The following is a 25,759-nucleotide window of genomic DNA, read 5'->3' on the forward strand; positions in this document are numbered from 1 at the left end:
ATGCGCTCACAAGTTTTTCATTTGCTTAAGAAACGTACCTATTCAGAGGTTAGAAGGATGGTGAATGTTTGTTGGGGGGTTTCTGCCTACACATACAAAGGGAAATGGAACTGGCTGACACAGCTCTTTTCCCCAGGCTGCACAAAGAAATGTGGAAACCTGGAAACAGAGGGTCATTTAAGGCAAGGACCAGGGGCTGGTATTTTTCCTTGTCTCAGCTCGAGGACTGAGGAGTTGTTAATCTCATCCCACTTCACAGAAACCCAAGAAGGTATGTGTGCAGGCTCATGGGAAAGCTGTTCTCTCTTGACAGGGTGGGAGGAAAGGAGAAAAGGTCAAGAACAGAGTGTGTTTACCAAAGCCATGTGCTCCTTCCTAGCTGTGCGTTGCCGCTGACTGCAGCTGCTTCCACTCCCAGCTGGCATTTTGTGGTTTTGAATACTAGAGCACTAAATAAAATATGGGGATTTAATACCTTTTTTTTTTTAATATATCCAGTGTGGGCTGCTAAAGTAAACAGAATATTGCAAGAGTGCACATTTCACTCATGTGAGCAGAAGCTTAAAGCAAAAACGGGGAGCGCAATTAGCAACCAAAGCCCACAGCTAAAGACCCTAGTGTACAGCACAACTACAGAGAGACATAAATTCCCTTTTAAAGAAATATGCTTGGAGGACCAGTTGCATAATTCTGCAAGCTAAGGAGAACACTGACTCACTAAGTCAATATTTGCTAAATCTACTGGGCCAAATTCAACTCTCGTTCAAGACAGAAACAATTTTGCTATTGTTTCACTGCAATGAAAGGGCCTGGCCACGAGAATACAGGCAGCAGCCTCTGCTCCCTGAGCACTTCTCTTCCTGAATTCCTGATCACTGACCACCTTCTCAGGAGGGATTGTCCTTCAGCCTTGAAGGTTTTGCGCAGCTTGTCCTTCATATTTGGTAGCATCGCACAACCAGGAATGGGTGGTTCTGGTAGCTTTTTCCCCCTCTTTCGACTAGTAGCGATAACAGGAAAATACAGGACTGAACTAAGAAATTCAATAGGGCATGTAGTAAACACACATTTACTAAAGGTAAGAAATTAAGATGTGCAAAAAAAGGATGGAAGCAGAGACCTGTCTTCAGAAACAGGAGTAGGATTAGTTGCTTAGCTGTTGCAGCCAGGTTAACAAAAGAGGAGAAAAAAAAAGACATTTTAAAAAAAAGGGGGGGGTGCTTAACAGGGCTTTAAGTAAGGGAGCATGGCCTGCTGGGTTGCATGAAGATCAGCTGGTGAGAGAACACGGTGAAGCTGAAAGATTTGCTCGGTGATCTCTTCTGGTATTTCAGCTCTTAGGGAGCAAAAAAATGTATTTCCCTGCAGTTTTAAGCAGGGAGACGGTGTGTGACCTGTTGCACCACTGCAAAATACTGTTCAGGTTTCACAGTCTCTGCTATGAGCAGGCTCTAAGGTGAAAGCAGCAGCAGTCTGCGAAACCTACAAAAAAATTTCCCTGGGACTATGCAGGGGTACATTGTAAGTATTATTGTAAAGAATTTATTTTCATTTAATGTCTATTTTTAGTATTTATAATTTTAATATCTGAATTTATCATTTTACCTTTAAGGAAGCCTATTTTAAAAGGAACCAGTACACGCCTTTTCCTTACCTAGCAGCACAAAAGAGAAAGACAACAGATGCTGTCTCCTCTTTTGGGGGCTTCACTACCTACAAGAAGGAAGGAACAACTGGTCTCTTCACTGAAGTACAGGTAACAAGAGAATGTTATTTTATATTTTCTCTGCAGCTGTTTTTAAAACTGCATGGGGCAAAATATAAAATAGGTACTAGCACCTGAAACAACAGGGAGCTCTGATAATCTGTCTCCTTTTTCTCCACCAATTCCTGTTTGCAGTAATTTCCATTGCAAATCAGGAGTAAGTCCACAGAAGCCAGATAACTCGCATCAATGCTCATTCAGTCATGCGCTGATGCTAAAGGGTCTTCTGGTGAGTGAGCTTTCCTACTACTGGAGCAAGTGCTCTTTCCTCACTCTCCTTCCTGAGCTATGCATGCTTTGGGAAAGCTTAATGAAAGTAGAAAAGAAAGCAGGTTAGAGGAAAGGAGAGGGGAAGAAGAAAAATGTTTGAATGTGCAGTTTTGTTTTAGAATCACAAAACTCCCTTTCTTAGGAGACATCAACTAAGACAACAGTAGAAGCACAGGTTCTGGACTGAAATGCTACTACTTTGTGGTACCCCTGAAAGAATTTAGCTTTTCCTTGTCAACTGCAAGTGATGACAGAACCCCAATTTTCTTTTCAACTTGTTGTCATGAGTATTTGCTGCTGTTTCTGAATGAATGTTGATCAAAGGTGCTCAAAATGGGTTTAAACTTTCACATCTACCACTTAACTAAAAATATTTTTAACATGTTATGTTAAAAAAATTAAATAAAGTTGGTTAGCCTGTAGCTATTATTCAGCCTGTATCTTCTGTATTTATATAAGGTACTCAGTAATTGAAAGATTTTTATTGATAACGTCTAGGCAGGTTTCTTTTTAGAACATGTGACTAATGATAATTAATTGCTCCATAAATAAATTAATCTGAAAAGCACCCCACTGTTAACTTTTTTTGAGAAAATAATAGCCATCAGCCATACTCTTCATACAGTAAGGTAGAAGAAAATGATCAACAGAAGTAGGTATGAACTGTCTACAGCCCTTGTACCTACAAAACCACTCTTCCTATTTATCTATTTAATAACAACAAAGTAGGAATAAGCAAATGATCAGAGGGATCAGAGGATCAGAGGGTACACCAAGAAGGCTTCCTGAGTTTCCACTCAGCAGAATCTAGATGAATTTGCTGGAATTAAAAAAGAAAAAAAAAAAGGGGGGGGGGAGAGAGAAACACAAACCCTGTTGAGTTACATCAGCAAACCAATCAAAACCAATCACCTTTGACCATTAAATTGCCTGCCTCTCTTCCAGTCTTCAAAAAAGACAACAGAAGCTGTTTTGGAAGGACTAAGCAGCACACACCTATTTTTCCAGGTGAAAATAGCTGTTGAATTCCTGTTTTGTGAGAAGATGAGATTAATTTTGTCCCACTTGAGGACGAAAGAATCCTAAAGCTTTTTTCTAGGCCAACCTGCACCTATTGACTTAGAGTTGAGGGGTTTGGGCACCCATCAAAATATTGTATTAAATATTTAGATTTTAATACCTCACTTAAAACAACGTAAGCCTAGGCCCCACAGGCTGAACTCATCCAAGCATAGTTCTGGTTTTAAAACTGATCCCCCCTAGAAGTCAGCGCAATCAGAAATAGCTCCTTTTAGAAACTACCCTATAGAATTCAAGTCATTTTTGTTGACCTCCCTAGTTTAATCCCCCACTCTTTTCTTACTTACTCAGTAGCCATTAGCAAGCTCTGGGGATCTGTAGTTGAGAACCATGAGGCTAGACCCATCAACTCAGGTAAAACAAACTGCATTCCGTCCTGCTCTGCAAGCATCACTGAAACACAAATATCAGCAGTACAATTTCCCAAGAGATTTTTCCAAAAACATATCTTGGTAGTCTATTCTTCTTCCTCCATTTTGGAGAAAGCACTTGCCCTTAAGACCTCCATGCAGTTCACAAGAATCAATGCTCCAGTTAACTCTCGCCAATGTTTTGTTACTGGGTTTTTCATTTTATCCAAGGCTGATTGCAGGTCTTGTAAGACATCCCTGTAACTGTCTCCATAATGGGCAGCCCACGTGTAAAGAAAGTCATATGCAGGTTTCCACATCATCTGAAAATAAAGGGGGAAAAAAAAAAAGTTTTAATTGCAGAAATTGAATTATTGAGAAAAAAAATAGCTAAATGTTTCCAATGGTAGAAAAGTCATCAAAAAGAAAAAAGAAAATAAGTGTTTGATCCCTAGCCATGCTGAAATGCTTTATCATAAAAGGCATGTTGATATAAAAACTCAAGTAACTTTATGTCCTTCATGTCTATGAAACTCAAATTCTTAGCGAGGTAAATAATGGAAAGATAAATTCTTCATTCAGATGATTATCACCAAGTTGAAATACATCCTCTGTCTGAAAGTATAATTCAAAGAACAGGGGTGGAAGGAAAACACTTTTCCTCTTGGTCATTTTTGAAATGCATAGCAGCAGTTTCCCTATTTGGAATTTGGCTGTGGTTTTGATGGCTAATGCCTCCCTGTCTCATTAATCAACATCTTACTGTCCCTCTACTTAGACTGCAACTTTTAAACATGCTTCTTATCTTTACAAAAATGTTTTCTCGTAACAGCAGCAGGAAGACAATCTACCTATAAAACCTCTGTTTAAAACAAAGAAAGAAAAAAAAACCCCAAACACCCCAAAAGCAGGAGAGTCAAAAGCTTTTATAATTACATTTTTAAAATCAGGACATGAAATTTAAAAAATGTCCTGCAAGAAACAAAGGAAATGATGAAAATATAGGTTACCAGTGCTCCTTATTTCAAACTACAATATGTTAATTTTATGCCAAATATGGAGCAGATCCTTATCAGGTGTAATGTGTCATTGGTCTAGTGACACTAATTAAGCTATGACAGCATGATTCAGATACGAGCTGGACTTATATCGTTCAAAGTGCTGATGTCCAGAGTAAGTTTGCTCAGTTTACAAACAAAAAGATTGTTTTCCCAGATGCTGCTTTTCCAAATTTAACTTGGGCTATCCACTTTCTAGTTTCCCACTCCTTATTGGCAATAAAGGTTTTGCAAACAGCAATTGAGTTAGGAATTGCAGGGGTGATATACAAAGCTATAAAGAAACCTATCACTTTCCTAAAAGGTTCTGGCATTTGCTGTTTTAACAGAAACACACTTATACATAGTAATAAAAGCATATGGACTGATGTGTGCACATTTATTCATATATCCACAAAAGTGATTAGGAAGCCCAGATTTTTTTAACATCTTTTTCTCTTTTAATGGAAAAGCAGTTTTCATGGTTCTGAAGGATAATCCAAGATGAAATTGGTTATTTCCACAATATAATCCTATTAATTTACAAATAATACACAATATGAAGCTCTGCTTCCTTGATTTAAGATTTATTTACTTGATCCCTCAAGGAACTGAGTAGCAGAATTTCTTTGCTCATAGTTCTGAGTTTTCTCTACAGTTGGGCTAAGAACTCTCAATTTACCCAAAGATTGAGTCTATTGTAGTTTCTGTAAACATCTCCCTCAACTTCTGCTGCCTTTCTCATCCATCCCCAAATGGAAAACCCCATCAAACTCATATCCCCAGTAGCGTGTCTCACAGTGTGATTAGTCTGGCTTCTGCCTTCAGTTTAAGCCATAAAAAAGTGCCTATGCTTTCAGTGAAATTTCTCATTTTAGGTCTACAGGAGGGAAGAGCATCATCATTTACCCAAAATGAATGGTGCCTACTTCTCTCTTTAAGCAAGTCTATCTTAAGTCATAACCACAAGTTTATAAAAGGAGGAAAGAAAAGTAACTTGGTAGTAGGTGGGAAGACGAAGAGTGGTGAATTCTTTCCTTTTACTAGACAGGCTATGTTGAAAAAGAAGCTTTTAATGTACTACTGCAAACACTAGGTATTATAATGTATTTTAGTGAACTAAAGCAGCTCACCAGTGTTGTATTTATTCTGAGACCACAAAGTTTCTGTATTCCCAATTTAGCTTGATAACCAAAGTAGCCAACAAGAGAAGCTGGATTTCCTGATATTCTGCTGCTGGCTATGTCTTTTCTCTGGCTCCTGCTTCCTTTCCTTATATTCCTGTTAGACCAGGATATTTGGAGAATTGGGGTACAGCCTTCTGTCTTCACTAGAATGTGACAAGACAGTGAGTATGAAAAGATGCTATGCTTTGACTGATGCTGAAGGTCAGTCTGACACTGTGCAATCAGAGAATTGGCTGAAATATGTCTAAAATACAAACCCTGGTTTCCTCTACTCTGTTACAACTGATTTTTCTTTCTCCTGGGACAAAAGAAAAATAAAAAAAAGGGGGGGGGGGAATCAAAAGCTTTATAAACTGGTCATTGCTGATGCATGATTAACTTAGCAATAATCTACATGCTCACCACACTGAACTAACACTGCAAACCAGGCTTCTAAGGCAGGTCCTTCTCCACATCCACATACTCTAATGGAATGGGTGAACTGAATTGCATTTGACATGCCTGAATTATATTAAAGCGGATTTTCAGGCAAAATATTAAATCACTGCAGCATCCTGGGCAAGTCTCATCTCAGCTGCGTTCATGAGTTTTCCCTCTGCTCTCACTGCCTCTGCTGAGTAGGTAATAATGATACCTACATCCTCTGTAAAGTGATTTGGAATTTACTGATGAAAAGCACTTCAAAATCTAGGCACCAATTGTATGTACCTCAGGTTGCCTCTGTGATCATCTGGGAGAAGATTTGTCCCACTAAGAAAAATATTAAGTTTAAAAGCAGAAACATTTTTCAACCAATCAATCCTCTTGATGGTAAAACAGTCCTTGATGGGTAACGAATTGGTTAATGTTTTCAGATAATCCTCAATAATTACTCAAAACTTATTACTCCCCCATTTTTGCTTGGTTTCGTGTTTTCACACCGACAAATACTATCAATGAGAAAGTTTTTCCATTAGAAAACTCCAGGCTGGGATAAGATGCTTTTAATTAGGGTTCTTTTATACCTGCTAAGTAAATGTGATGATCAGCAATCATTCTGGATTTAGTTAGACTAATGCTAACCTTGTAACAATGCTGGGGGCATCTCCATACAGGTATGAAGTTAGACTGCATTAGCTACATTCATTTTCCATCCATGATGAACAACATACATACACAAAACAGAGTATTGCTTTCTGCATGTAGAGGATCAATGCACTAGAGCATTGAGAAGTTCAGAATCCGAAGAAAGCACTGAAATTCAGTAGAAAGTACTGAAATGCAAGGTTAGATTCACAGGACAGTGAGGATGCTGAGTGTTCACATGAGATACCAGTGCTAGAAACCTGGTGTGCTTTGAACTCACACCTGTGTGGACAAGCACTATTACAAAGCTCACATGAACCCAATAAATTCCCCATGGGCCCATCTTAAGCCTTGAGAAATGACATAAAAATAAAGCAAAATTCTGATCTTTGATAGCTTGTTGAATGTTCTCTTAAAAAATAGAACATACTCTATTATTGGCTTTATTACAATGAATTTCCCTGTACTATCTTCCAGCAGCAGACACTGTCACTGAAAGACAGAGTATTTTGTAGGTGGTTTGTCATAAAAATAATGTAAAAAAACTCTTAAAAAGAAAAGAATAGGGTGTATGAGGCAAAAGATGTGCTTCATGGAAATACACACCCATTTAAAACAAAGTAAATTTTTTTAATATATATTTTTATATATATATAAATAAATAGGTACGGTGCTGGAAAAAGAGTTTTAAGATTGTTTTAGTTCTGCTGTCTGTTAGCAAAGGAGAAAACATTTCTGAATCCCATGAAGAACAGTAGAGTTGCACATTGTTCAGGTCTATAATTTCTTCTGTAGAAATCTGGGGTTTTGTCAGACAGTCACAGAAAGCTTAGTAAGTAAAACAAAAGTCTAGGAAGTTAGACAAGGCACAGCATAACAGTAAAAAAAAAAAATAATGGAAATGACAAGCATTCACATTCTATTTGATTTTAGTATTTTAGAATAAGCTAGTGCAAAACCAGAGACAATAACAGGGTGATTTTTTTCACTAAAAGAGAACAGTAGACTAGGGATTGGCATGGCTGAGAGTTTTATGAGAAAAAAAATTAAGGAGGAAGATGCATCCAGGCACAAGTAATATACCCAGAACAACTAAAAAAAAAATAAATAAAATACACAAAATAGCTGAAAGAGAAAAGCAAGATCAGAGGAGGAGGCAGTGTCTGCAAACAGCAATAATAGAGATATTTTTGTAGAAAATTGCAGAATCTTGTAAGTAGATGTGTGGAATGTTGGTCAAATATTGACTGGGGAGGGAGGGCAAAGCATTCAAAGGGAATGAGGTGGCAGTTCATGATTAAAGCAGCAATCTCTTGATAGCTATCACCAGGCAGATAAAACTGAGATGAAAGACTCACTGGATTCAGACTATGGAAAGGAGGATATGTTTCACAGGGAAGAGGAAGAATCAGCTACAGGGAAAGAAAAAGGAAGAAAAAAAATCGCTTGAGTAGTTGTAAACCTTTGAATGGGAAATAGTGATTCCTTTGGTGCTGAGAGGTGAGAGAGAAGGAATTCAGGCTGGATCATGTGCATTACCTGCAATAATCAGGGGATGATAGCACAGGCAGAGGGAGAGTCGAGCCTGAATGTAAACTCTCAAGGCAGAAAGGTCAACTTGAGCATCATTTAGCAATGCTTATAAAAGAGGATGTTCAGGGTAAAATCCAGTCTGGGACCTAGAAGTCATTGGAACATAACTCTGTGGGAAACAGTGGATCTACTGCATGCTTCAGTGTCGAAGTAAAAGTAGAGGAACGTGGGAAGGAACTTGGCTGCCCAGGAAAAGGTGTGCCAGGAGCACAGGCTGGCCCTCAGCTCAGAGGCATGGATGAGTGCCCACCCTAAGTTTTGTGACATATCTGACATTGCATGGATGCCATGGGTACCTCTGGGCACCCCAAATGGCACTTGAGATATAATTAGGCACCTAAATTACTCTTTAGATGTGTATGCACTAAAATACATCTGAGAGGTCAACTTGACTTTTATTTAGAACTCGTACTTCTGTATAAGCAGAGAAGAATAAATAGCATGACCTACCTGACAAACTATGAAATTAAAACGTGATTTGCCATGTTCATATAATAGGACAGAAGTGGAATTGGTGTTAGAGCTTCCAAACTCTTGTCATGCTACTTAAGCTAAATGATGACAAATACTATACAGGTGCAGAAGAGAAAAGTGTTAATGGTGGAGGTAAGCTTCCTTTCAGCGGGAAGAGAAAAAGCTGTACTGAGGGTGATTTGAAGTGGCTCCTGCAAGAACTGGATGGTCTTCCTCACCGTGTCTGAAATGGCAGTAGAGGAGTGAGTAAGATTAACAAGTGGGCAGGACAATAAGAAGGGACGGAAAGTGGCCCTTGAGGTGGGAGTAAAGAGCTGAAGCTCAAGACGGAGACCAGGAACTCCACAGCAAATTAATTTGGCACAGTAACACCGAAAAAACGGCTTCAAAGGAGTATCTAGATATTGCAAGCAAAAGTTGGTGAGAACTCCTCGCATTGAAGGGCTTAAAAATTAAATAAGGAGACCGAAATGCAAGAGGAAAGAAGTGCATAAAGCAAGGAAGGAAAAAAGCCCCTGGCTGTGTTTGTGCAGAGAAGCAAGTGTGCACATACCATTACACCAGAGCCTTACCTCCAGAGCTACTGCTCCATTTTTGCCTTGGTGGGGTACTTCGTAAGCCTCAATTTGCTGCTTTGTGAGTCGGGCTAGCCTCTCCGCAAGCTCCCGCCAGTATTTGCCAAGCTTGACAGCTGAAGTCAAAATGATGGTGTCCTGGGTAAGACGTGCCACTAATCCCTGGCAATCTATTTTCAAAAGTGCCTGCAATAATCATTTTCGTTAGTGTACCTTCACCAATAACTACAAACAGAAGATTATAATTCATTTTTATAGCACTATTCTGCATTTCTAAGCAGACAAGAAGGATTTTTTTTTTATTTTGTGTTCTTACAAATATGTAACTTTTTTTCTGCAAAAAAGTGTTGCCAGCAGTTTCATAGGAAAACTGCCCACAAGCTTAAGAAAAAATTAAGCTGGCATTCAGCTGCTACAGCATTCCAGTGTCAAATGGATCCTGCCAAGTTTACAGATCCTAAAGGAAAAATATGTTTCTCCAACACAAATATTTGGGACATCAAATTTAGCTTCTTCAAAGTGTGACATGAAACTTAAAAATGAAGTTAGAGCACTATTACACTAAGGTGTGGTCCTTTGTCTACTGCTTTTCTGGAAAATAATTGATTACGTTGGCCAGCACGTTTTGATTTACTCCTCCCACAGATCTAACAATTTGCTGAGCATTAAGCAGAAATGCAAGCACAAAACTCTTCCCTCCCCCATGCAGAATGAGCTTTTAATAACAAATTAAAATGGTTCCAGGAGTGAAACACTGAAATGCAGATATGTTGCATTCTACTTTCTTTATTTGTTTGGGTAAGAGCTAATGAGAAAAATAGGTGGTGTTTTTTTCTTCTCCTCAAATTAATAGGAAAATGTTCCACTGAAAATGTTGACTTTTTCAGTGAAAGATCAAGAACAAAATCCAGAAGTTTTCCTTGGGTTTTAGATACTGATTTTTAATAAAATATCAAGCATTTCTGCAGAAATCAGACATTTGTGTGATTTAATTGTGAAACACTTTTCCATGAAAATCCTCATTGCAAACAGTAGAACTTTTGGTAGGCACAGTAGTGAGAAGCAGACTAAAGTGTACAGTACCAAATCCCCTTATACTTTGGCAAAGTGGAGCAAAGTTGTTCAGTTTGACTTTGCTCTGATAATCAAGAACCCTATTAAACATAATAATAGGAAATTAATTAAAAGAAATAACTAGTAAATTCTACCCAAAAGTGACATGGTTGATACCTAGCTTTAAGTCTAGCTTTACAAAGACAGGGACCTGCATTGGCATTTCATAGCTCAAAATCATATACAACTCAAAAAATGGGACACCTTGTTAATCTAATTGTGCCCCACCTTTTGCCTGTTCTGTAATGAACTCTGTTTTACTATATTCAATTAAAAGCTTGGATCATTTTCACCTTTAACTCACCCCTCCCCTTTTTGGACAGAGATGTGGCAGACTAAACTGTACTTCATACTTGCTCAGTTTTATTCCACACAGTTTAATGCAGTCTTGAGAGTTGTAAGTGGCCACTGCTACCAAAGTTTTCTGAATCCTGCTGAAATTGCTGTCAGCACTTCAAAGGGGATAGACTAGTTATGAGAAGTAAACCCTGTTAAGGTTTGCAATTCAGGATAGTCAAAAGGCTTTAGATGAAAGGCTACAATGTGAACTTTTAAACACCCATTTTTATATTACTTTATTTTCATATGAGAAATTTAATTCTCTTCTGTAGTCTACTTCTGGTAGACTTTTCAGTCAGAGCCAAGGACAGAACTGAGTAATCATTAATTCCAAATTAATCTGCACACAGATCCATAAGTAAATTAAGATGGTTAACAGTGCAACCCATTACCTGGAAGCATTTAGAATTAACCTAATTTTGATTCACATGTAATGGTATTGAATCACATAAAAGTTGTCCAGTGGCTTACAAATGAGGCCCAAGAAAATATGTACTGAAATACTTGTAATATCATCCTTAGGTCACTACAACATTGACTATGAAGTTGTCATGTGTGGATTAAAAATCTTGTCCTTAACATGTGGGTCACGATTTCCTTGCTTTAAAAATATGAAGCAAACTTAGACATGCCTCTTAGGGTACACAGGATATATAAATCATGGAGTTTCCACACTATAAGGTTACTAATACTTCACAATGGGAATGTGAATTGCTCAGGGAAGCAATTTACCATTATAACTTCCATGACAAAAGACAAAACTATTTCAATCATGGCCATTTAAAAACAAAAAAAGTCAACTCAGTCAACCTACTGAACGAGCGAGGCTTCTGGAACATTTACAGAACACTGTTTAGAATTAATTCATCAAAGTATTATTCTTCATGAGAATCTGGATCTACTTCCCACCTATAGATGTCTACAAATTTTAGTAATATGTTCAGATTTGTAAAGATTCTCACAAGGGTGCAGGACCATGTTTTCTTGTTCACACATTGCTATTGAGTAGTTTCTTGGCAATGCATTCCCAATAACCAAGTTAGTTCATGCAATACTTACAACAATGAGCTCATAAAGAAATAGTCTTTTTTTTTTGTTAGCATGGCAGTCTTCCTTCATCCTCTTCACAACTTGTGCAACTCTCTCTGATTCTTTATCAGCATGTGCCTCATTAAAGTAATCCAAAGACATATGTGAATATCCTAGTACCTCAGCCAAAGCTCTCCAGTCATAAACACTCTCTGATACTGTAGACAGAACTACTGAGTAGATATAAGTCAGTTTTTTGAATGGCAATGCAATTTGTTCAACAATATTCCTGGTTGTTATCTCACTATCTGCAGTGTCCATAGCTTGTTCTTTGGAAATCACTTTTATGTTTTTGCAATGTACAAGACCGATCTTTCTTCTGAGAACTCCTACATACCATTCTTTTATTTTAGTTTGTCCAATGGCTTTTACTTTATCTTCACCAAGAAGTGCTATTGTGTCCCCTTTGAAATACTCTAGCAAATAGTCAATCTTATTTTGACGTAACACACTTTTCAAAGCCACTCCATAAGTATTAATGCTCAAAATCTTATCTTGAAACTTTGGATATTTAACTGTTGGTATTAAAAGGAAAGGTGCAGACTTGATTTCTTTACGGTTTTGTAAGCGCTTTGGCCTATTGGTAATTCCACTTAATTTCGGAGCTGGATCAGGAGTTGTAACGTGGAACTGCGTTACTTGGCTACTTTTTAAGACCTTAATCTGAACGAGGAAAACAAAGAAATGCATCTCCCTACATCCAAGCATGGAAAACAGGAATTGTTGGCGGACCATTTCACCTGTTTTCAGTTCCTCCTCTTTAATATTTTTGCTTTGGTCTTCCATCTTCACTTCAAAATCTGGATCACAGGATACCAAAGAAATGTTTAGATCTTGTGGCTTTTCAAGCAGAAATGTATGTTTCCCCCACAGCTGGAACACAACAGGAGGCATATTTTTACTCCCCTTTTTTATATCACAAATTGTGAGTTTTCCTGGAATGTAGTTATGACCAAAGACTGTAAAAACTGCTGTAAAAGATGGATGAATATATTTGGGACCATAAATTCCAACTGAGACGGTTCTATGAACATAGTCCCAGACGTTAGTTGCTGGAGGCTGGATTTTGTTCGCTTGTATGGCAATCACTACATACATCACATGAGCTAGCTCAGTTAGCTTCACTTGTATGGTATCTTGGTAAGTGTAGCAATTTTCTAGCTTCTTAAAAGGCCCTTCTTTATTGAGACTATAAAAACACACAATATCACTCATAACTTGGCTGAGTGGATCGTTCTTCACTTTAGCTGCAACTTTCACCTCTAGGAAAATGGCTTCCCTTGTGTTGAGGTTGCTCAGTGTAAGTTCTATCAGAGGACTTACAGTGCTAGACAGCTCATTGTTAAATGATGATGGAGGGTTAAGGATAGCCTTTAAACCAACTTCTTGGAATTCCCCAGGTAATACATGACCCACAGGGACATGTATGTTGATATCCGAGTCAGGTAGCTGTACTGAACCCCCTTCGTGATTCATTTTACAAACTACATGAATGTCTGTAGCTTGTGTTTGTGCCCATCCAGGACTATGGCTCATAGCTTCTAAATCTAGGCAAGATCGGGTGAGTTGTCGGTGACTCAACCAAGCCATCTTGTAGGCTTCACGGTCATTTTGAAGCCATGTCGTGTCTGAAGCTATAGTTTTTTGAGGTGTTGTCTTGCGAGGATTCAATCTTCGGTTATCAACAATGTCCAGGAAGTCAGAGACACTCTTGGATCGTCCAGATCTTCTTGCTGAAGTCTTTCTTAGAAGACAATCAATATCTAGCTCATCACCCGAGGAAGCCAAAGAATCCCTGTTGCTAGAGACTTTAGAGAACAAATGGGGGTTTTCTTTTAAGATTGAAAGGTATCTATTATTTTCATTTCTAATTGAAGCAGCTATGTCATGTATGAAAGGGTTGGAGGCTGACAGTTCATTCCAGAAAGGGTTAGTCTTGGAAACAGCATGGGCATGTTTGAATACATCAGACCAGTTAATATCCAAATCCAGTTTACTTTCACTGACATCTGTTTAAAAGAGAAAACAGAAGCATTTCCTAAAGCACAGAGATTTGAAAAATTCCCATTCGTTCCCAACTGATAGTCTATTAAGTTAACAGGTGTCTAAATTTATCCTCCTAAAATACATATAGATCAAGTTGTTAAGGAACACATTTATATATTTCTCCTTCAGGATTTTAAAAAGTGTAAATATTGATTTCTAAGTAGCATTGAGAATCTTTTTTAATAGAAAGAGTGCTAATACATTAGCCCTGAAGGTTGTAAAGCATCTTCTGCAAGGTGCGGATCATTATCAACTCCTACGACTATTAATTCGCATAGAGCATGCTAAGGTCCCATAAGTTTTAAACGCTTAAATTCCAGCAATCTTTGGCCTCTTACAAAATGCCATAGATTATTTTCTTTTGTGTCTACCTCTCTGCAAAGATTAACCAACTACTTTTTCATTTTTCAAACACTGTAGACAGTACAGATAAATGTATTATTCAAGATTCCTTTTCATGCTAATGCACATGCCTTTAACTGATAACAGCACTCTTACAATTTATCTCAGTGTGAGTGGAATTTGTTCTACTAGCTTTCCATTAAAACATTTTTTGGTACAGTTTATGAGTTCTTGTACAATTTGAAATTTGGAGAGGAATGTTTTTGCAGCTACTAATTTTTCTGAGATTGCACTTAAATAGACAATTAGGGTTGTATACATGATATTTAAATATGCTTGCTAATAAGAACACTCATCATTAACAGTAATGTCTATTTGCTCTGAAGACAAGATGCCCTTATATTTTAAATTAATAACTGTTCACAGAAGCTGGTTTGTAGGTTGATTACAACTCACACTTCCTGCAATGAACAGAGTGCCTGCAACTTTTTGTGCTAAGGGTTTCTATCACTTCAGTTTGCCATTATTTTTCTATATACAGAGGTTATACCATCCCTTCTTTCTACATACTTGTAAAGGATTTTAATTTTAGAGGGAAAATTCAGCATTTCTTTTCTTTCACCGTATCTATGCCCTTCATTATTACACTTTCCATAGTACCTTCCATCTCCAAGGTTACTAATTATTGCTCAGTTGCAAGAATGACAGTGAGTTCAGCCACAAAAAGAAAAAAATAAGATTGAAATGTCAGTACTTTTCTTTTTGTTTCCTTTGTCACGAATTGCGACAAAAAAGCCAGAACTGTGATTTTTTCCACAGTTCCAAAAAAAATCCCAATTTGGAAGAACCAAAGTGGAATTTATCTGTTTCCCAGGAGCCCATCTGGAAGGCTTTAGCATTGTATTGACTAGAGCCTTCCAGGCGAGCTGCTGGGGGAGGCGAGCCCAGGGGCAGCCTCCTGTCCCTCCAGCACCCAGCCTTGGCCAGGGCCACCAGATGGGGCTGGGCTGCTCAAGCACCAGCTGAAAAGGCATCTTGTTTCTGCCCACAGGCCAAAAGCTTTCCCCATACTGCGATGCTATTACGGTCAGATCATTATTATCTATTAAAAAAATAAATTAATTAGTCCCCAAAGAAATGTTAGGGGGTTTGTCTGTTTGTTTCCCAGCCCTAAAGGCCACGTTCCTACAGGAAAAGTCTAAGCAGAAAACTCTGGCAGAGCCCGAGTCATTAGGCTTGACTCTTTCTCATGCCAAGGTAACAGCACCGATTACTGGAGTGCAGGAGGTTAGTGAGGAAATAATTCCTGGCCAGTGCCAGGTCCACCGTTGCTCACATCTGCTACTGGACACAATGCTGAGAGAATGCCTACCTTGTGGAGGGGAATGTTTTCTTAACTTTCAGGTTAAAATAACAATGAGATAAAAGCAACTTTGTTTTTAACTCAGGTTAACAGTTGAAGTCCAACCCACGGTTTTCTACTGGCAAAACCTCAAGTTTTTAAACTGGGCTAACTCCAAAATTAGCTTGCCTTCCTGGTTCTTAAAACCCTAAATTAATGTAGTTTGGCTAGTAACTCCCTTTTCTCATTCTTGTCTCAACCCCCAATAAACATACCCTAAACAGCATTTATTCATGTAAGGTTAAAGGTTCTAGCTCTTCCTCCCAACCTGCCTGACCCGTGTTTGCTATGGGGGACAGAGGACTTCTCTTACATGCCAGCAAGTTTCTCCCAGGGGACCTTGTGACAACACCTTGTGTTCTGACTCCAGGGACATCTATGATGGCCTGAGTAGTGCAAAACACAAGCAATAAAAACAAACAAACAAACCAAACCAAACCAAACCAAAACAACCAACCTGGTGTACAGGAGTTTACAGAGTAGCTATAGGTCTTGACACTATTGAGAGTTTTGCAGAAATACAGACTTTAGTTGGAGACCCTTAATATAGAAAATAGCAGAAGAGACATACTGTAGGTGGCTGCAGGTGTCTGGTCATCCACGTCAATCAAAGTCCCCTCTGACCTGCTCCGTGGAATCTCTCCACTGGTTGGGGAAGCTGTTCCACTACTAGAGGTGTTTTCCTCCTAGGAAACAGTTAAATATATAAAACATCAGCAAGTATGCAATTTGAAAAAGGGGAAACTGTTGAAGAATAATTGAGCTTTGCTCCTGTGATGTGACACAAATGAAGAAAAAAAAGTGAAGTTACAGGTTATGAGTAAATTTATGGAGTCTGACCAAGAGCATCACAACCCTGAGTGAGTCTTACGATCTAATTTGCTGCAAAACTACCAGATGCTACAGCTGCAGTACAATACTGTGCCCCAGTCCATAGTGAAGTCCAATAACTCACATAATTAAGTGTCTTGCAATTGTAACTGAACCAGTTATTGTACAATAACTTCCATTCAGAATGTCTTGAATAATTTTTATTTTTTTTTTTTTAAATAAACATCCTAATTCCTGTTCTCAGGTACATTTGACTAGAAAAGTTGAAGGGGAAGAGCTAGATCTGTTCCTTCCTTTGCCAATTAATATTTCCAACCTTTTCTGGTTTATTATTCTTCCTATGCTCTTCCCTGAGTGAACATCAGGTCAGATTTTCCTTTCAATCTGTACAAGAATGACTTAAAGTACTCTTCCTTAGGGCCCACGCCAGCACAGCAACAGCCCAAGAGAGGACATTCAGCTCTTTCCTCTTCCTTGTTCTGACTACAAGAAGTTCTGTTTGGTTTTGACGCAGTTTGCATATGGACTGGGCCACACAAGGGCTGTAAACCAGATGCGGTGGTTGAAAGAGAGACAATCAACAGCAAACCTATTGCAAAGGCAGGGCAGGAGGGGCATCCCTCTGAAGCAGGCAACAGGAGGATGAACCTCTCAAGGTGTCATCACCTAATGCTATTTTCAGCTGCCCAGAAACAGGAGCTGCAGGTCTTCAGAGGGGCATTGGGTATCCTACATGCTGAGGTTACTGTGTCCCAGAAACAGAAGCTGGAGGAAATAAAATATTCTAAATCTTTTTTGTGCAGGAGAGATCACTAAACTAGTGCTATAAACCAAGAGATCATTTAGTGACTTTCCCAGAATCCTCTCACTGATCCTATACATGGTGGGGTATAAAGGCTGATGGGCAATAGATACATTAAGACATATGATTAAAAAGAAAAGAAAACAAGCAAGCAAACAAACAAAAACAAGGGGGAAAAAAAATAGAAAAGTTAAAAAAGCCAGAAGTTTTTCTGGATCCATCCACAGGATGCAATATTCAGCTTTGTTCAGGAGCCTGAAATATTGCAGTCTGCTACTTCTTACAGCCTAAGCAGATCTCATTTTATTATGTTTAAAATGGGAAAAAAAAAAAAAAAAAAAGATGCATTGGGCCTGATTTTACTGTGGTTGTAAGAAAAAGGAATTTTCAGTTACAGTTCTAGTAGGTGAGTTATGGGAAAGAGGAAGTATACCTTATATCAAAGCATTACTGAACAGAAACTGGAAGTCAGCTGTCTGTTTCCATTGCACAATGCCACGGTTTAATACATCTTTCTTTTTCCACTGTGAATGTAAATTGGTACTTTTTGTTCTTCCCACAAGAGCTACCTTCAGCTAATGGCAATCTGTTCAGCTGCTGATTTGCACTTAGGCAGGATGCAAGGCTGAGGTCAGGCTAAGCCTGACAGTCACCCAGCTGCACGGCTGTCACAGGACTGTACGGACTTTCAGGTTCCTCTCTTACCAGAAATCTCAGGTGTTGGCCTTAGAAGTCCTGATTTCAGATGGTAGTGAAAGCTAGCCTCCAAAACCAATACTTTGTGGCTTCTGCTATTAATGCCCCACCAGAATCAAACTGGAAACTAAAATGCGTCCTTAATCCCAACGTTGTAGTTCCAAGATCTGTCTTCCATACCTGTATAAAAACATCACCATTCCTCCCATCTCTCATAAGAGACATTATCTTTGATAATGAGTACCAATCCCTTCAAAGTAAACGAGTTCTGCTTTCCTGCTGCATCTCAAAATGTTGAAAAAATGAATGCACTCTATAAACATGCAAAATTTTTATCTTGGGCTTCTACTTCAGGGATCGGGGAGGTTTAATCACCAGTGTAATGTGTCCATAGTCTAAAATTTCAATAAGTGTACAAAAAGAAAGTCTACTTTTTACAATAACAGTGTATTTGTTGCCAGCACTAATCTCTGATGACTTATTAATTAATTGACATATTAATCTAGGAATGGTTCTTTAATAGTTAGTCACCTCACAATTATTTTGGTAGCTGTATGAAGTGGGAGGCACTAAGTAAGGATGAGGAAAGAGCACAAGAGTGCAAGTAGATGCACAGGGACTAAAATAGGAAACCCTGGGAGAAGGGGGAGAGAGAGAGAGGAAGAAAGAAAAACAATCTTTTCACACAGTGGGAGTATATTGACAGAGACATGACAACAAGATTGCATAGAAGTTTTATAAACGCTAAGTATTTCTGCAAATAGAATAAGCCATTTCCTAAAAGTTCCCTCTGGGAACTCCTTAAAACCTTCACCACTAGCCTGGCACAAAGACAGAAAAGGCAGATACTGAAAAGGAAAGCCACTTTCAAAAATAAGTCATGCCGTCCTCCCCCAAAAGCATTCCGTGGTATAAGAGCATGATGAGGGAGCCCTTGTGATTTAGGCACATCTTCAGGTCAGCCAAGAAGAGGATGAAAGCGGGGGGAGATATAAACATTCCTGGGAAAAAGATGACCACATTTGGTCAGCATGTCAAGAGATGTGGGAAATGCTAGGAACAAGCTGTACACATGCCATCGGGTACCGGGCAATGCGCCTCCTGAACAGAGTTACATGATCTGACACCAGGTTTGTCTCCCATCCCTCCTGTGTTCCAGCCTTAGTGCTGGGAATGCATAAATCCCCAGTGTCTTTGTGAGAGAGGAGGAAAATAAGAAAACCCAATGCTCCTCCTTTTCCATGGGTACATTCTGTGGTATAATAGCAACTCAAATGAAACTTTTGGTAGGACAACCCTATTAATTAGAAACTTACCTGGACAAATCCAGAAGAACGATCATCCACAAGAGAAGGGAGATCAATGCATGTGGGATGTAAAGCCATGTTGATCATTGGCAAAGGGGAAAGGTATGAAACCCTTTTGCTGCATGTATAGGTTATGTATATTATGTATGTTATGTATAGGAAGAATCAGAAGCCAAGCTTTTCATTTGCTGTAGCTACTGAGTAAGAAAGATGTAAACTGACAAGTGCTTAATGGTGCAAAGAATTATTTGACTGATGGTATGTCAGCTCACAGTGTGAAGTGAGCAGGGAAAGAAGAAGTGAAGAGGTTGGAAAGAGATCAGCTATGGAGGTGACCAGCAAGTGAACCTGAATGACTGCTGAGAGACGTGACATTTTTCTGTATGAGGGGAAGAAAAAGTTTGCCAGGTGCATTCTGCTGTTCAAGGCTCGAGTGCATTGCTGACCCATAAGAGCAGGGGACTCAGGACCCAGGGTGCTGCTGGCACACACATTGTAGCACTGTTACAGAGGAAGAAAAACACATTAGAGGAAAAAGAAAGCCTCAGGTAGAAAGTTCAGATTCACAGAAGTCAGGAGACAGATTTGCTGCAAATGGCATTTTTGCTGCATGTGATGGCTCCAGAAATCTCTTCCAGGTCTTTTAAAATTCAAGGCACTTTTTTTTTTTTTCTTTCCAGTCTCTCTACCAAAGAAAACATGTCCTGCTGTGCTTAAAATAGTGCTAAGGAAGAAAATAAAAAAAGTCCAAAACCAAATACTTCCCCACTGCCTTTGCCCTCAAAAATGAGAGAGAACACATTCCTTTGTGTTTTAAAGTATCAACATCCCAGAGCAAAACACTAGCAATTTGCCTTTCCTTCAACCTTAACCTTTCTTCAAAAGCAGGTTGTGTTAAGAGCAGGGCTCTCCTGTGTCAATGTTTCCCCATGGACTCCTACATGCACCTGACACAGATAGTGCTACTTCAGCCATACCATTATTCACAGCAACTCATGGCCTTTGTATCCAGAGGACGAAACTTATGCATTTGCAAAGACAGGACAAGCAACACAAGCAGGTGGTGGAGATGTGCCTCATCCCGCAGGCTCACTTTTAGCTGTCATGGGGAGATATTACTTGCTAGTTATATAGGTTAGGTTGTCAGACTTACTTTACAACTTTATTTCTGAAAAAGGAGCAAGGTATATTCACCAAAATGTTAAATACAGTGTTGCTGATCTGACCAAATACTGAGTATATGGAATTATTTAACTTCTATTAAACAGAGAGAAGAAAACAAATTCCAAAGAGAAAGCAATACACAGAAGAGAGATGGTTTCAGAAGGCATCACACATCACCACCAAATCTAAACCGCTGCCTGTTCTCAGCAGATTAACGTGGTTCTAACTAAACATTAGTTACAGTAATAGGTCATATTTTAACAGTCCCTTGGTACTTGTGGCCTGGAACACCTTTACGCAGCTCAGAGTTTGGTGAGAGGCAGTTGGACCCGAGTTTAACAATCTTTGATTACAGGGCTGAACTGTGGTACTGTAGCTAATTGGTAGGACAGGATAGCAAATGAAACCTTCAGTTGAAGCAATAAAGTCTTTGACTTATTCTCTTAGCCTGGTGCAAGTTAGGCAGTCATGAAAATGCAGCTGTATCTAATTTTGAACAGAGACAGAAATGGCTTTTAATGTTCAACCCGGAGAGATCTCAACCCTTACCTTACTAATACTTGGCAGCAACCTTAATGCTTTAGTATGATCCTATTACTTGTCACTTTGCCTATAATGATAGAAAAGCATTTTCAATTGATACAGCTACTAGTTTACTCTGTTGTTAAATAGTTGCCAAGTTTGGTAACCACTTTTTCAATGTTCTGAAGATTTATCACTCTGTGGGAACTGCAGAGCCATTCACACTCCTTCCTGAACCCAGGGTTTAAGCTTTCTGCAGACCCCACATATGTCTACACTGCTGCTTGTAACTAATGGAATCACTGCTCATAATACTTCATCTGAGCTAGCATTAAAGGGTAGAGCTAGTAGTCTCAGCACAACAAAAACAGGACTTCAAGTGGGTCCTCCTCTCAGTCGATTTCCACAAGTTCACAGGTGGGTTTTTACAGCCTCTGCTCAGCTCTGCACGACCCAGAACTGACTGCTTTCAGCCTGGTTGGGGAACACTATGCAAGCAAAAATGACTATACCATAAACACTCCCTCTACAAGGCAAGTATCCTTCCTTCCATGCCACACATCTATGCTTCTAAAATTGCTTGTTGTAAGCATAAGGGCTAGAGCATTTATTTTCAATTATAAACTTTACATTTGGGAATATTGCTTTCCAGAAGTCTCAAGAATGTATAGTTAAGTTTTGATGCTGACTTTTGGGTTTCAGATACCACTCTGAAATACTCCATGGTTTCACTTTGGCCTCAGGAAAAAAAGAAATATGTTGCCTTCTACTTACATTACTAAGTAACTTTTTAAAGAACAGGAAATGGAAAGGAAAGATGTCACTAACAAATGAGTTAAAGGATCCAACTTTGTACTACTAAATCGTAGTATTTCTTCTTTCTGCTGAACAAAGAAAACTTTCCAAGTTTATTAGCTTAATTCTTCTATGAACTCATTTCCTTGCCACCTCTCAAAAGACTCTAAAAACAATAACAGTTAAGATTCTCACTTATTGTATGTAACCATACATACTTTGGAAGCACAGCTAGTTTCTTGACTTTTGGAGGTCTTATGAAAACACTTCTGGCTCCTTCACAGAGATTACAATACTACAAGTTATTACTGACTGCGATGCCAACAGAGTTTTTCCTTCAAAACAGGTGTTGAAAGCACTCTGTAAGGAACACCTTTCATTTAGCAGTTTAATTAAACAGTAAAAGTTTCCATTTCTAGGTGCTGCAAGTGTTTCAATGCCACCATAATAAATGCTACGTTGCAGAGCAAAGGCAAAGCCTCTCTGTACCATGTTCTGCATGTAAACTAGGGCCCTGCTGCCCATCCTTGGGTACTTTAGATGTTTGCTAGGATGAAACAAGAGCCTCAACTGTCAACATTTTTTAACAACCTGGAGAAGTGGGAGTGACTGGGAATCTCAAAATCTCTGCTAGCTGTTTATATTCTTGTGAACTACAGCTGCGATCACGGGTTTGTAAGTACAGGATACCTCCAAAGTACTCAACATATTATTTTGTTACCCTGATTTCTTCTTCTCTTTCTATTAAATTAGACTTTTACTCACATCCAAGCTGCATGCAGAAGTTATGCTGGGTCTTTAACTGAGCAGCGTACCTGCTAGTGGTGAGTGGAGATAAACCCTCAGACACCTGCACACTAGCTTGGCTTAGCGAGCACTCCCAACTCTGCATAGTATTTATTATACTCTTCCCCAGGAAAGGCTCATGTCTCTGCCTGTTGATGCCAAAAGTCAGCTTTGCAGAGGGACAGATATAAGCTGTGGTCTTGAGAGCAGGAAGCAGTGGTGAGGGACAGAAGTAACAGTAGCATTAACAGTAGTGAATGATTTACAGCCTCAGAGCTAACTTCAAGGATAATAAAGGAAATCTCTTTTTTTTAAAAAACAGAAAAGGCTTTGTATGCCTTAGAGTCACAGGGGCATTAAAAAAAAAAGAAAAAAGAAAAAAGAAAAAAAGCTTTCTCTGTCACAAAAACTTGATTTTGGCAACATCTTACTGTTTAACACTCTTCTAGTTATATATAGAAAATAGCATATCTACTATCCACCCAGAAAGCAAGCAAAGGATACAGTTTTCAGACAATAAAAACCAGGTCAGGTAGTGAAGTAGTTCTTCATTAGGAACTGAATCAGGCACTTATGCTTTACACGTTTCATAGAAATAATTACTTTTATATTTATGGGCTAAGCACAGGCACAAGAAAATCCCTCGACTTTCAACATTTAAATCTCTCATCTGGTCCAGTGACGTGATAACAGAAATCCTACAAGAGCTACGCTCCCTTCACAGCACCAGGGCAAAGCAGAATGCACCAAGGAACCCACCTGCAGAGAAGGGCCAGTGTTTTACTTGCTCGTGGCTCTTAAAGTTCTTAAAATTACCATTGTAATTGACATTAACAAGAGATTTTAAGCACCTGTATCAGCTGGATATGTTGCAAACATAGAGGATGGGTTTTTTGCTATTCCATGCTAAAAATGATATAACAAAGCAATGTGGCTGACACTGTGCCAGGACCCAGTCTTGAACATCCAACTGTAGGACTAAATTGCCTGTCAGTATGCTGCCTGGATACTGACACTTTATTTTGGACAGGTGTAGATTGAAGATGTATGGGCAAAGCATGCAATGTGAACCTTGAAGTAAATTGAACCTGATTCCCAGACACATGCGAGGTGCCTTTACTCTTCTGGTGTTCTGTTTTCAGCAAACTGAGGTGAGCATCTGGAGAAAGATACCAGGGGACCCTGCAGTGTGCTGTGCTTTTGATGAGACAGGGGACTATAAAGGTCTCTTTCCATGAGTATGACAGACTTTTGCTCCAGGGGAAAGGAAAAAAAGTCAGAATGCCTGCAGTCAGGTGAACCTTTTTATATGGAACCACTTTGGTTTGGTGTTGGTTAACTTGGAGGGGACAAAAAAACCCCAACCAAACCACAAAACACACATCCCCACAAAAAAATAAGGTAACATGGCAATACACACAGAGAGTTTGTTTTGCAATGTTTAAACTATGTCAGGCAAGCTTTCAAAAACATATAAAATAGCCAAGAAGAAATCCCAGTGGTGTGGGGCATGAATGGGTGGCAGGAGAGGGGGACAGGACAGGACTCAAGTCAATCACTTGTTCCATCTCTTCTAGGGAATGTAAAGGGAGATCGATACTGAGAGGGCAGAAACAATGAAAGATGGGCAATATGTGACCAGCTCAACATGGAAAAAAAATGAATAAAACAAGCAGCCACCTGCGCTGGGAAAATAACCCCATTAAATATGGTAGAAGAAAGTAAATCCGTTTGGCAAGGACTCCTCTGGTTGTCATTAGAGGTTAGTTCAGAGACTTAATAACTGTAAACCTAATCATTCTTCAGTGCATCCACAAATTACATTTTGCTGTACTTGACTGACCACATAACAGACACAGGGCATATGTAACAGTGTAAATAGTACATTTGATAGATTGTGATAATATTTACAATGAAAGACTGATACCTATTTTTTGTGTATTGATCTGTTTTGACTGAAAAACTTGTTTAATAGTCCGTGGCACTTTAGGAACATAGTGAAGAGAGCACCAGAGAGGGAGTCTTAATCACAGGCACACTTTCCAAGGTATACGGCAGAAAGTGCACTTTGTTACTTTTATAGCAATTATAGTCCCCAAGTTTTGTCAGAACTCTTCTCCAGCAGCAAGATATCATCACATTTAAAACATTTGCGCCTGTGTTGTTAATAATAGTCTGAGCTGTCCATTAAGCTACACCTGCCAATACTTTAAAGTTATTTTTGACACTGTAATTTTGAAAGGAAGAAAAGAGTGGAATTCATAAAAATCTATTTTGTTCTCTAAAAGTCAAACCCAGTACCTCTCATTATACTGCAGACTCTCCCCTTACATAACAATTACACATGCTCTTGACAAGCAAAAACCCCTCTTATTTCTATCAAATAGGATTCATGTTTAAATGGATGGTTTTTCCACTTATGAAGGACATTTGAATCCCTGAATTGTACTCTTAACTACTTGTTATTAATAGTATTGTTAACAGAATACTTTTACTGAAATAATATGACTGCCAGATCGACTCTAACATGGTAATGATCCAGCAACAAAAATGAAGTCAAAGGAAGATAAACTGCCATGCAATATCAGATCCTCTTTAATAATCCAACTCTGATCCCAGAAGACTACATATTTCAGAGGAAGAAGTAAGAAGTGCTACTTACGAAAACAAGGGAGAGCTGCTTCCAGTATTGCTTGTGGTTTTATAACCGAAATAGGAGTGGTTCTATCTTTTAAAAAAACATAAAATACATCAGCCTACAGTATCACTGTAGACCTTCTTCTAAAGGAACGGTCAAGTTCAAGAAGATTTAAGGCAACAAGTTCCTAACAAATTGCATGCCCTTATGTGTCTAAATTTAGTTCTTAAATCTAGCTGCCTTACTGGCTCATTGATTGAGCTGTCTATTCCTACCCGTTGAGAAGAGGGCATCTATACTTTTGTTCCTTACTGTTTGGTACAATAAGAAGAATGATGTGTCCAATCTCATCCATTTTTACGCAGCATTGACAAACTCACACTTCAAAGATTTTCTCTTCTTATCTTTTTCAGAAGTGAAAGTAAGAATTGTGTGAGAAAATTGTTCCAGGTCTCCTCTTCCTCCAGTCCCAATATTCTTTGGCCATCTTC

General features: G+C 38.9%; 1 protein-coding gene across 1 annotated transcript in view; it reads right to left on the reverse strand.

Annotated features, from left to right (window-relative positions):
- Positions 1 to 2,367: 2,367 nt before the first annotated feature.
- The window catches only part of MACC1 (MET transcriptional regulator MACC1), a 34,569-nt gene continuing 11,177 nt past the window's right edge, over positions 2,368 to 25,759 (reverse strand). Inside the window, exons 2-5 of the mRNA XM_075022492.1 lie at positions 16,299 to 16,413; positions 11,908 to 13,946; positions 9,394 to 9,582; positions 2,368 to 3,788 (exon numbers count right to left, since the gene is read on the reverse strand). Of these exons, the coding sequence (XP_074878593.1) occupies positions 3,573 to 3,788; positions 9,394 to 9,582; positions 11,908 to 13,946; positions 16,299 to 16,413 (2,559 nt within the window). The 3' untranslated portion in view covers positions 2,368 to 3,572. The remainder of the gene's footprint in view (positions 3,789 to 9,393; positions 9,583 to 11,907; positions 13,947 to 16,298; positions 16,414 to 25,759) is intronic.

Source organism: Buteo buteo, chromosome 2 (genome assembly GCF_964188355.1).
Source record: "Buteo buteo chromosome 2, bButBut1.hap1.1, whole genome shotgun sequence".
Taxonomy (NCBI): domain Eukaryota; kingdom Metazoa; phylum Chordata; class Aves; order Accipitriformes; family Accipitridae; genus Buteo; species Buteo buteo.